This window comes from Triturus cristatus, chromosome 5_2 (assembly GCF_964204655.1).
Source record: "Triturus cristatus chromosome 5_2, aTriCri1.1, whole genome shotgun sequence".
Lineage (NCBI taxonomy): Eukaryota > Metazoa > Chordata > Amphibia > Caudata > Salamandridae > Triturus > Triturus cristatus.
Window position 1 is genome coordinate 72,481,523 of NC_140588.1, and position 13,269 is coordinate 72,494,791.

Consider the following 13,269-nt stretch of genomic DNA (forward strand, 5'->3'; position numbering starts at 1 on the left):
ACGAGAAGCCTAAATCACCTTACATATTTGTTATTTTCATGGCTGAGACAAAGAAACGACAACATGTTTGCAACCACCTTATTTTATTAGGTAGTTAGCAGACTGATTGAGCATACAGCAACCCAAAAGTCCAAATACTCCATTTGTAGATTCGATGTAAATGTGTTTTCTTTCCCAAAGAAAACCTAATAGTTTGCCTTTCCACTTAATATTGAATTTCAGATGAATCAATATTGTTTACTATCCAAGCTTGGTTGTTAGCAGTATGTGCATGATTTGATGAAGAAATGAAATTGATTGTACATATGATGTTATGGAGAAAGGTTTGACTTTATCAATGTCTGAATGGTCAATGTGGTATTCCCTTAGGGTTCTGCAGCACTTCAATACCACTGCCGAAGACTACAGTGTCATCTTCACATCTGGAAGCACAGAGGCCATCAAGCTGGTTGCAGAGACATTTCCCTGGACCCCTGCAGTCTCTGGTCGACCTGGCAGCTGCCTTTGCTACCTCACTGACAATCACACGTCTGTTGTTGGCATGAGAATGATTGCTGCTGCGAAGGGTGTGGTCTCAGGTGCTGTGAAGCCAGAGGAGATGTTGTTGTTGGAGAAGTCCCAGGCACCACCAGAAAAACCAGCCTGCTCAACATCTCATCTTTTCTGCTATCCAGCACAGAGCAATTTCTCAGGTGCTAAATATCCCTTCACATGGATAGAGAAGATAAAACTGGGAAACTTGAGGCCGGTCAATGTGCCTGGGAATTGGTTTGTGCTGCTCGATGCAGCATCATATGTCAGTACCTCCTCCTTGGATTTGGCAGCTCACCAAGCAGATTTTGTTCCTGTCTCCTTTTATAAGATTTTTGGGTTCCCTACTGGTCTGGGAGCCCTCCTAGTGTCAAAAAGGATTGCACCATTCCTGCAGAAGAGATATTTTGGAGGTGGGACTGCTGCTGCTTATCTTGTAGAAGAAGAGTTCTACATTCCAAAAGAATCAATTTCTGAAAGGTAAGGACTCAGTTTTTTTTAATGGTTATATGGCAATAAAGTGGGTTTACATGCCGTGAAAGCTAATTATAAATGTGTTCAGGAAATCTTAACACATCAATCAGTTTCATTAGTATTTGTTTTTTGTGCTGTGTCATCAGACAGTCAGAAAAGATTTAAGACCTTCGCATCCGTGGACAGAAGTAGCCAATGCCACTCTTTGGCCCTTCAGCAAATTTGGCAATCAGTGTTCCATCCTCAACTATATGACATTTACCACTTTGGATCTGGTTCAGGCCTAGGCCCAGGGGGTTTGAGCAGAAAGGACATTATTCCAAAGGCCCTCACACTTTTAAAGTCTGCATAAACCTGCTGCAAAATGTATTTATACATTTAGAAAGCAAAGCCTGCTGTGCTTATTAAGATGATGCAGAAAATAGACATACCAACAGATGCTGGATCTGTTAAGTTTCCCTTTTCCCTGGAAGATGTTTCTTTAATACTTAAAATCAAATGTTTCTGCCTATCGGCATATATAAAAGTGTCATGAGAGGGCCCCACTTGATGTTTATCACTCAGGCCCCACTAAATTCTCTGAAAAGTCCTGCCCGATTTATAAAGACTTCTAAGAAGTAAGTGTGGACTACTTTTGTGGGGCTCCTGACTTACTTCTGATTTCCAGGAAAAGCCAGGAATATTTATCGCTTTCTCCTGGAATTCAGGAGGAAGCCATGAGTACTCCAAGAGCAAGTCAGAGCAATATCTTTTTAATTTGGGACCTCCTTCTGATTCATGTGAAGATTCTACTACTCCCGTCACTATCGGATAAAGATCTGGGTATGCATAACGTCTGCAGTAGTGTTCTGTGGTGCTACGAGGAGATAGCTGGCCCTTTATCCAAAGGATCCCTTAGATATGGCGGTGAGATACATGTATTGTCTGTTGAGTGAGAGAGAGGGCGCGGTCACAGTTAGAGTAGGCCTCTTTTTGATTGTATTCACAACAACTATTTCACAATTATTTTTCGATGGTTGCTCCTCACATCACGGATAGCCATTCCCTCTCGCATTGCATCACTGTCTAACATTTAAATTGCCTCTTAGCTCGAGCCCCTATTCCTCACTCAAGAGGTTAAAGAATGAATGAATGAAATGAATGAATGAAAGAATGAAATGAATGAATGAAATTCTATTTGTATAGCGCATGGCTACCCTAAGGCCTCCCAGCGCTGTTCAATAGAGGAACAGAGAAAAAGAACAGAGACCGTGCTGCTACGGAAGCATCTTGAAGAGATTGGTTTTTAAGAGCCTCCGTAACGCCAAGAGATTATTATTCTCTCGAAGAGTGAGGGGGAAGAGTGTTCCAAATTTTGGCGGCATTAAACGAGAATGAGCGCCCACCCCATCTAGATCTTTGTATTTTCTTGGGGGTGGCCAAGCACAAGGAGCTGGAACGCAGGGTCCTGTGGGGGAGATAGGGGGTGACCAGGGAATGCATGATGACCGGACCAGTCTTCCAGATGGCTTCGAGCCAGGCACATAGCTTTAAATTGTATCCTGGCCGGAATAGGCAGCCAATGAAGATTCTTCAGTGCTGGTTTTGCAGACTGCCACCGCGGCGTCTGGAAGAGCATGCGCGCTGCACAGTTCTGCGTTACTTGCAGTTTGTGGATGGTAAATTGGAGAGCCCCGAGATAAAGGGCATTCCCATAGTCAAGGCGAGAGAGAATAAGGGCCTGCACCATAATTCTTCTCGCCTGGAATGGAAGGAGGGGGGGGATTTTCCGCAGCATTCTCATCAGTCCATAGCAGGTGGTTGAAATCAAGAGAGCTGTCAAGCCACATTCCAAGGCTCTTGATCCGAGTCTTTGGAGGTGGAGTAGGGCCCAAGCAGACCGGCCACAGAAGAGCAGGGACAGGGGATGGCAGATTACCCAGGAACATAATCTCCGTTTTGTCCCCATTGAGCCTGAGGCAGGAGAGTTCCATCCACTCGGCCACTGCCTCTAGGCAAGGGCCTAGGGTGCTAGACGACCCCTCAGAGTGATTTAGTGCTACCACTAACTGAGTGTCGTCTGCGTAGGTGATGATCTTAATGCCGAATGGATGGACAACCTCCGCCAGAGGACTCATGTATATATTAAAAAGCATGGGGCTCAGGGCAGAGTCCTGTGGAACCCCACAGCTATGAGGTAGCCGGGAGGACACCACATGTCCCTTAAAGACCTGAAAGCCCATTCATATGTTAACTCAATCTAAATGTATGCTGTGTTAGTATGTTACTGTCCGATTCATATTGCTTCTCAGTAATAGTTTTTACGTGACAGCCTGCTAATGTGAGATGGCTAGAGTTGTATGAAACTAACTTACTATGGGTAACTCAGTGACACTGCACTTTACCACAGTCTAGCATAGGGGTGACTTATATGTAATATGAAGGGAGGTTTAGGCTTGGCAAAAGGTTTATTTTGCCAGGCCAAATTGTCGGTTTACAATTGCACACTGGCTGCAATGGCCGGGCTGGAGCATGTTTAAAGGGCTACTTAAGTGGGTGTCATATTGAGCGCTGCAGGCCCACCATTAGCATTTAATTTAAAGGCCCTGGGTACATGTAGTGCCAGTTGTGTGGATTGTGTTAGGGAGAGAGCACAGGCACTTTAGCAGTGATAAAGTACACCACGTCCCAAAGTCAAAAAAACCTATGGAATTCAAGGCAAAAAGTTGTGGAAACACCATGCCAAGATTGTCCGGTCCAACAGCCCCTAATCATAAAACCAGTTCCCTACAGTGATGAACTGTGACTGATGGCAAACCACAAATGCAATCATGCACTGCTGAGACAAAACAAACAGTCCTTTCCTAAAGCAAAAGTGAAAACAGTTGTAAAACCCTTATGTTCATGATAGCAACACGGTAAAACATACAACATTTTCCACACAAATACCCACACAGTACGACAAAAAAATATAAAAACATTTAGCTAAAACAATGATTTTAAAACTGAAATTAAAAATAAAAGTTGGCAAGAGGAGGAACAAATGATAGAAAGCAAATGTTGGTGCCTCTTAAAACGTACTCCTCACCTAAACAGAACGACACACAAAACTTCAATTCTGTAAACCACTTCCTAGCTGTGGGGTGGATGATCACCACCAGATATTCTTCAAATCCATGAAGGGTTTTAGTTTCAGAATAAATTATATCAATTTGACTTTCTGCTGGTTAGACTAATGTAGCAGCGGGGCTATACTCTCTGGCCCGTTCCTTTACTTATGACTTCTTTTTTCCATATATTCTTTGGAAGCTTCTGGAGCCATTGAAGGTATACATTATCCAGCTATGTTTGACATGCCTTAAGTAGACACGCTTAATGCCCGACTAAAGTGCTTTAACGTCTCTCAAGGCCTTCTTATCAAAACTGGCCTGCTGGTTTCACCCAGATTCAGTTACAAAGTATTAACAGTTTATTAGCGGCTTGCTCCTTCCCCAGGCTAACTGCAAGTTTCTACCACATATGATGATATTCTGTGTTGCAGCACATGTGGGCAAGCACTTAAGCTAGTGGACATAGTGTTTGAACCCAATGCAGATTGTGGTACATGTATTAAAATAACATCTAAAGCACATTTGACAAATACCAATGGAGAGATTCATGGACTACAGGTACATCAGTGAGGTCTCTCTCATTCTCTCTCTCTCTCTCTCCTTCTCCCTGCCTCCCTTTATATCAGTACTGATACATGTCATATCCATAACAACTAAGATAAAAACAGATACAAATTATCTCCTGTCTACCTAAGCCCAAATCTGCAGTGGATTAGTACGGCAACTCCCTGAAACACCTTTCACTGATCTGCTGGTCAATATCAACCAAAAGTGAATTGGGCAGCAACAGATCCCCTAAACATTGACACTACTAAGCAATAGCATTTTCCACAACTGGTTCATCTTACGGATAAGCTTACTTCTCACATGCAGCAGCTGATTCCTAGCTTGTATGAAGGAGGATCGGAGAACAGCCAAAACAGGGAAAAGCCAATGTGAACCCAACCCTAAAACTATTTTCTAGTGTGCCCTCATTTATTACACTACGAGAAATTCAATCTGTTTCAGAAGCATACACGTTGCAGCACCAAGCCTAACTTAGTCACAAACAACTGCAATATCAATTACTTCCTCATCAAAATGATCAGATGGCATTTCAAAGGACCAATCAGTAACCCACAATCTCCCACTACATAGTCCATGGATATGCAGCAGCAAAAGATCACAACAGGGAAGAGGATGTGGCCTTGCGGCTAGAGCGGCCGACCTCGACGCTGGAGAACCAGGTTCAAGTCTCGGCAGGTACGCTCATCATCCTGTGATTCTGGGCAAATCACTTAATCTCCCCGTGCCAAACAAAAACAAGTGCCGCGCTGCTTGTCTTTATGGGGCCATGTGTTTCAAATTAGAAACACATGGCCCCATACAGATAAGAAAGTGCTTTGCGACAGACGCAAAGCAGGCCACCGAGTCCGGCTCTGAGGCAAAAGGGCGTGTACAGAAAACCCTAATTTCCAATGGCAGGCCACCGTTTAGCAGAAACGGGGATGCCAGCCAATGGAAATGAGGGGTGGGGCTGAAAGTCCCTTCTGAAATATCCTTCATTACAAGAGTTCTCGCTGAGCGAGCAGCGCGTTGTGCTGCAACGCTACACGCGAGACCTATAAAAGGAAAGGAATGTGTCCTTGTGTAACGCAACTACTGCTCATGTAAAGCGCTCTGATACCTGAAACCTTCCTGTTAAGTTTTCACTTTATAAAAATCCGGGAAAAAAAACACTCCTGCACCAGCTCCATAACAGTGGCTACTGACTGCACCCAAGAAGAATGACACTGCAATAAGACAAGCTAAAGCGACCAAGATACCAGACTTCACTAAAGTTGACATGTTGATTCCAGCACAAATGGTATAACCTCATGTGAAGCGCCTGTCCAATTATGGCAATAAAGAAAGTGCTCCTCATAAACTAGATGCATGATGTACACCAGCAAAACTGCTCACAGGATAAAAAATTTAACTGTAGCTCAGCTACACATAAAATACCTTAAGATTTGACTGGCAATAAAATGTGTGATGGCCCCTGGGACTGTAAGTTAGGTCTCCAGTGACATGAAATGCGTGGAATATCTGACACCTGACCTCACTCGTGCATAAATTGGAGGAGTTGCAAGAGATGAAGCAGACCACAATTATAAGAGCCTTCAAAAGATCTTTAGGATTTTGGCTAAAACACCACAAAATGTGTTATGTGCCACTCCCATAATGGTGCAGATACAGCAAAAGGTGTGGCACATACACAACACAACAAATGCAACACTCAGAGAGAGTTTACTCCATGGCCCCCAACAGTTCCTCACATTTAGTCCATTTGTAGATTAGGTCGCTGATGTTGGGCTTATGTCTGTTATTCACTGTCATCACAGCCGTATATTAGCACTCCCGAGCCCATATATATCATTGTCAGTATTGTTTGTGGTGTATGACATATTTGAGGAGCAAGTTGAACGGTCCAAACAATTGTAATACTTGTTCCTCTCCTTCCCTCTTCATTCTTGAGCAATGTTGACAAAAGAACTGGAGCTTCCACAAATCAAGATGGAACTGGGGGAGAAGATGTTGGGATCAAATTAATCCATGACTGAAGGACTCACAATGTGACATGATATTTAATACTCATTGAACAACATTTGCAATGTGGTTCTCTTATCAACATCTCCCTTCCCTAGCATTGGCCTTAGGTGCATGGAAACAGTGCAAAACTGGTTGGTGAACTTCATAAACTGGATTCATTGGAAAGTATGTTTCCCACTCCAACTATGGGCCTGATTCACAAAGGGATATATGACTCATAAACTCACGAGTGCGGAGGCTCCACACTTGAGGTGTAATATCAGCACTGCCATGCTCAGTGCTATGATTCCACCACAGGTGTGGAGACTCTGCCCCGAGTGCTAAGACTGCACGCTTGAAATTTTACAAGTAGTAAGTTCCTACATTTTGAACAGTAACTAGTCATAATCCTTGCCATTTCCCAGAAAGCCACACTCCCATCCTCCTCATTGTGGTCAGTGTTCTAGTCTCTCAAACATTTAGCCAGAGTAACTTTCATAGATGATTCATTCCACAATTCAGGTTCATGAGAGAATATGGATTCAGAGCCAACTGTTCCATAACCACAGAGAATGGCTGCAACTTCCTGAAACACCACATCAGGTGAATGAAGAGAGCTGGCATCCATACCGGGGTTGGATCACGTGCTGTGACCCTGGATGCAATTGTTAGCAGGATGTTATGCATGAGGTCCTCAATGCTAGTAGGACTGATGGGATGCAGCACTTGCCAGAGGGTCTTGGAGTATAGCATCAAAGTTAATGGAGAAATACATCAATAACCCTCCTGTATAGGCCAGAGTCCCAATGGATTAAAGGACTGAAATACAATTTGGGGAGGACATGGATGACAGCATGGATATTATGTGTGGTCGGTCACTAATGGGGTCAGCAGTGGGTGAGTGAGCCAGAGATGAGAGTTGTATCAGATGGATTGAGTGTTGAATGCTTTACGGAGACAGCTAGGCTAAGGCTCAGTAGAAGTGATAAGTACTGAATGAGCCACAGATCACAATACATCCAAGTGGTTGCACATGAGTGCACACACACTCTCCCATATAGTAGCAGAATGTTCCACATCAAATGGGAAAGTACAATTGAGTTGAGATAAATGTGTGCCGCTGTGTAGGAGCAGAAGGTTTAGAGAAGGCCACATGTCGGAGACGTGGATATTGGCTGGCTTTACTCCAGGACTGAGAGCACATGTAGTTATTCAGTTAATTAGAAGGAGCTTCCTTTCTCCTACTGTTTTCGTATTGGATTGACTGATTTCAGTAAATGTGCTATTGGGCATCCATCAGCTTATTTGAACAGGCTTTTATGGTGTGACCATCGGCCCTCGTCCCCACCATTTGGCAGGATGTGCATTTCGGATGGTTGGAAAAGTCTGTCGGCCACTGCATGTGTCCTTCGTCTTTCATCCCTCTGTAGGCTACATCTGAAAGACTAGTATGGTTGCTGGGTACCCTAGGTTCATGATGGGTGGGGTGGCCTCGTGCCTTTGTCCTGCTGCAGTAGCCATGAGAGTCTTGGGGGATCTCCCTAGTCCCTTTGTTATGTGTCCGACTTAGGCCCATGTAGCGAAGCTGCTCGTTTCTCTTGCTCAGATTCTCACAATGGAGCCTTAACTTCTCTGATGCTTTCTGGACCACAAAGACTATGGACTAAAACAATGAAAACACTTCCAATTATTGGACCAAAAGGAAGCCCACCACATGGTCGAAAACAGCCTCTGAGGGGATTGGGGGAAAGCCTTCCTGATCCCTGAGGTCTCCCTGAATACCAGGAGTATTCGGAGCACTGTCCAGGCAACCTCAGCACCGAAGTTACCTCCCACAGGTTCCAACAGCAGGTCTCATCACATACATCCTACAAGCACTACCTTCAAACAGCAGCATACCCATAACAACGACTGCACTATCCACAAGTGACCTTGACAGCAAAGAGGGGGACAACCTTTCAGGCATTCTTACCACCAGCAAGTCACCTCTCCACATGACCAGTGTGTTTTAATAGGGAAACACAGGTGCCACTACTGCCCAAGACCGCGCAGAGCCCTAGGAAATGAACCAACAAATCTTCTGCACCCTTACGCTTCCATCAACCCCCAGGCTCCGTAGTCTCAGTTTCAGTACTTAACCGCCACAAAAGGCGAGCTGAATACTGAGAAGGCCACATGACAGGATCACGGAGTCTCAGTCCAAATCCATCACCATCAACAACTTATCCCACAGACCTTCACTCAGGTTAGATCTACTGAACTACTCACAGCTAGTTCGATTAGGACGGGGGCATCTCTCAGTATCATTTGTACAAAACCTGGAGTCCAGAATCAAACTAACATTGGTGTCCTTGTTAACCACTCAGAACCAGCTTCTTCAAGTAGCAAATGTCTCGTCCAGCTGTACTCGATCTTTGTCGCAAAGTCTGCCACCAATAATCCAACAGCTATTGTGGCGAAAGAACAAGACAACAAAACTTCACCCTATGCAGAATGTATAATGGGAGAACAGGACACAAAAAAAAGCCCGGCTCCACCGATAATAAAGGAGAACAGATGCAAGTACTCAGGCCACCTCCACAGTGGGGACCAGCATAAATAATGGTGCACGATCCACCTGGGGCTCCATACACCTGCTTGCCCTGACTTTTTGCTTGCCCAATGTCCCACCAACCTCTGGTTTTACCCTAAATGCTTTACCCCGGAGGAGGTAACAGGTCCGTCTTGACTAGCACTCTACCGGAAAACAGAGCCCAATCCCCGTAGCAAAGCACCTCAAAGGTAACCCACGAGGTAGTGTTAACTGACAGATATAATATCAAAGGACACTATGACATCTTGTACAGGGGCAACATACTTCGCCTACTGAACCATATACACTGCCTAGGTTAGGTGCTCAAGTCTCCCCGGGGCCACTCACTTCAAAACAACCCTGATAGGGGTGCGCTAACAATCCTTTCAGGTGGCTGTGATCAAGGTATCAACCCTGCTGGCAGAATGGGGGACAGACATCAAATCCCTCCAGCCAGAGAAATATCCATATGTGCTTAATGTCCCCTTGCAAAAGAAAGGGAGCCTTCTCTGTTCTAAGAGGAGCAGATGGCAACCAACTGGGCAACAATCATCTAGCTGGGCTCAAGCCTTCCAACACATTTATAATATTCTGCCCACTTGACCAAAGGACCATGCTTCCTTGCGATCTCATGACCAGCTCGCACTTATCAATCATATCCTTGAACGTGGCTGGCCTCAAAAAACTTACTGAGACCAACTCTGCCTTACGCTACTTTTACAACTGCAACATTCTTTGAATGCAGGAGACTTGGGAAGCCGAAACAACAACTCTCCCGGGATACTATGAATTTCACACTCCAGCTACAAAGCGCAATATCTCCAGTCGGCCATCCTGTGGACTTTCCATCTTCATTAAACACGCCTGAAAGGTAGAGGCCATGGCAATACTCACTAACATGCTTGAGCTGCAAGCACTACACCTCAAAGGGCTAAAGAGAATTTATGAGCCCCTCTGACTACTGTTAATCAACTGCTACGCTAACTCTGATTTGCATTATTAAAAACAGATCCTAAACTCCCTTGCAGCTGAAATTGAAGAACTTTTAAATAAATACGCTTTCCATTTGCCACTAATCATTGGGGACTTTAACAACAGGACTCTGGGCCAGTCAATTAAACGCCCCAGGCCTACAACCGAGGCAGTTCCTCTGCAGAATATTTTTGGCAGCTACAGATTAGTCTCCGCACACGCTGTTAAAGAGGCCCACGATCCACAATGGCTACACCTTCCTATTTTCAGGAAAATATCTACTATTGATTAAATCTTCATCAGTGGTTCGCTGTCCACAAAGCTCTGCAATTTCGAAGTTGACGACAGGGATGAGAGTGGTCACAAATCCCTGCAGGCTGTTCTGCAATTAGCCAGCAAAGCTAAGCCACAACTACAATCACTTGAGGAACCCATTTGGTAAGAATGCAATAAAGTCCTTCACAGAATCAAATGGTCAGCAAATCTTGGCACAAATCTCTCTGTGCAGAAAGCAACAAAAGAGACAACCCCCACATTATTTGGGTCAGCCACTCCTCTGGAGCACTGGGAGGACCTCCTTGCAGAATGTCATCTGGCACTGGGGGGAGGACCCGGGATTCCAACAAGGGGGACCGTCACAGCCGTACATCTCTCCCACTCATTAAAACTAAGGAAGCAAGAAAGCGGGGTCTTCGAAAAGCCCCGAAGGTAAGAGGCAGAGACAGTAACATTTATCAAGGTAAAACAATTCCAGCACTCAAGGCAGCTCACAGACAGGGAGTCCAGCAGCAAAGGACAAAGTTGATTGAATCAGTATGGCTGAAAACTCTTCAGACAAGAGCTACACTCAGCTCTTGAAGTACATCAACAATCTTAGTAACTTTAGCCAGACAAAGGAGAACGGAGTGATGGATTGAGTTTCAATCAACTGCAATAAGCAGCTATATTCTAATAACCTGGGCAGAGCAAACGCACCGCTCCAGCTACATCCTACCACACTAAGGGCCTTATGTAGGTGGGCTGGCATTTACCACTTCATAAATACCGAATCATACCGATTCGGTATTTATGAAGTGGTAAATGCTATGTAGGTAATTGGTCGGTAAATATTACCGATTCGGAAAAATTCGGTAATTACCGAATCGGTATTTACCGATTCGGTAATGAGGCATACCTTCCCATTGATGGGAAGGTATGCCTCATTACCGAATCGGTAAATACCGATTCGGTAATGGGGGAGCACATGCAAGGGTGGCAGGGTGTCACATTGACACCCTGTTGCACCCCTGATTCGGCCATGTGTGCACATGTGGCACACATACATGCCCTGAGGGCATATGTGTCTGCCACATTGCACACATCTACGGGCAAAATATTGCATTTACACACATATTCGTCATTTACCACCAACTATTAGTTGGTGGTAAATAACGAATCCCCACACACACCACACAGTCCCCCTACATCTCATTTCTGTATTCGGAATTTACCGAATTGGTAATTTTACCGAATCGGTAATTTTACCGATTCGGTAAATTCCGAATACAGAAATTCTCCCCCTACATCTCAAAAGCCAAAATACCGGTCGGTAACGGTATAATTACCGAAAATCGGCCGTTACCGACCGGTATTTGGCTACCTACATGAGGCCCTAAGTATGGCCCTGCAAGCCACCTGTCTTTCAGAGGCCTCAGTAATTGACACCTTAAAAAATGAGGAACGATGGAGCCCTGGGACCCAACGGGATTCCTGACGCTGTTTTCAAAACAGCACAGATCTTCTGGCCTGGGTTGCTTACACGACTTTTCAACTATGCCTTTGCCACAGCAATGATTCTGTCATCATGGAGAGGATCCATTTTTTTCCCAATCCACAAAAAGGGAGACCATTGAGCGTAGCTAATTACCAGCTCGTCGCTTTAATAGATGTTGAAGCAAAAGCTTACACTCCCAAAACAACATTCGCCCTTTCTTTCAATCTGGATTTAGGTCTGAAAGCTCCACTATGGCAACATCCTAGCATTTGCATATCTCTCACACTGAGCCATACGATCCAAACGACACCCTTTATTCTGTTGCTTTGTTGACTACAGCGCAGCGTTCGACCGGGTGGACTGGAGAACACTGTGGAAGAAATTAATTATCTAGGAGATCCCCCCTACTGCTTCGCAAGACCATAACATCTTTTTATCAGGGAACCTGGGTTTGGATAAAAACCAGTCCCACCACAGCAACAGCAAAAGTGGCAACAATGGTCTCAAGCAAGGATGCATGTTGGCCCCTCTTCTTTATATCCTTTGTACAGCCGATCTGGGCAAAACACAGGAAGGGACCAGCCTAATAACTCCGAGGCTGGGGAAAGCACGTCTCCAAATTTTGCCGTATGCGGACAATATTGCAATTATGGACCACTCTCAAATTGGTTTTCAGAGAGACCTCAATGGTCTTAATAGGTATAACCAAGTGGATAAACTCTTGGTAAATCAGGGAAGACCAAAATTGTCATGTTTGGGAAATACTCATGCAAGAAAATAGCCCAATGGCAACTTGGAGACCTGCAAATAACCACATGTACAAGTTACAACTATTTAAGTGTCTGGCTTACTGAAGGGGCCAAACCAGGGGGCCATTTAAAACGTCTCAGAAGCAGGGAGCCAGGGTCATCCACAGCATGAAACGTCTAAACCATCAGCTTCACACCCCAACTGTGGAACGTATACTAAAAGTTCTGAGAGCAAGATTAATCTCCTCTCTAAAATGTGGTCTGTTACCCTTCCCCAGAGCGCTGGACATGTACCTTATGAATTTTGAAATCGCAGCTTACAAAAAAATCCTCACTTCTCTCCTGCAGGCCAGGAGAGGAAGGCTGAGACTGGAGCTGGGCCTCTGAAGCCCTGGATCTTAAATTCTTAGGTAACATAACAAAATATTCCATTAGGAACCTGTGGGCTCCAGTGCCCTCACTCAAAGAACAGCTTGAAACTATTTTTGAAGAGGAGGGCTCTCCATGGCATACACAGCTGGCAGCGGCCACAAGTTGTTTGAAAATTGAGACCACCAACCTACATAATCAGGATATTCC

At 44.8% G+C, this 13,269-nt stretch overlaps 1 protein-coding gene across 2 annotated transcripts in view; it reads left to right on the top strand.

The window, feature by feature from the left end:
* The window catches only part of LOC146822679 (molybdenum cofactor sulfurase-like), a 1,712,661-nt gene that overhangs the window by 463,641 nt on the left and 1,235,751 nt on the right, over positions 1-13,269 (top strand). For both annotated transcript variants that reach the window (XM_085606872.1, XM_085606873.1), the window contains exon 4: positions 370-1,011. In XM_085606872.1, coding sequence (XP_085462998.1) covers positions 370-1,011 — 642 coding nt within the window. The remainder of the gene's footprint in view (positions 1-369; positions 1,012-13,269) is intronic.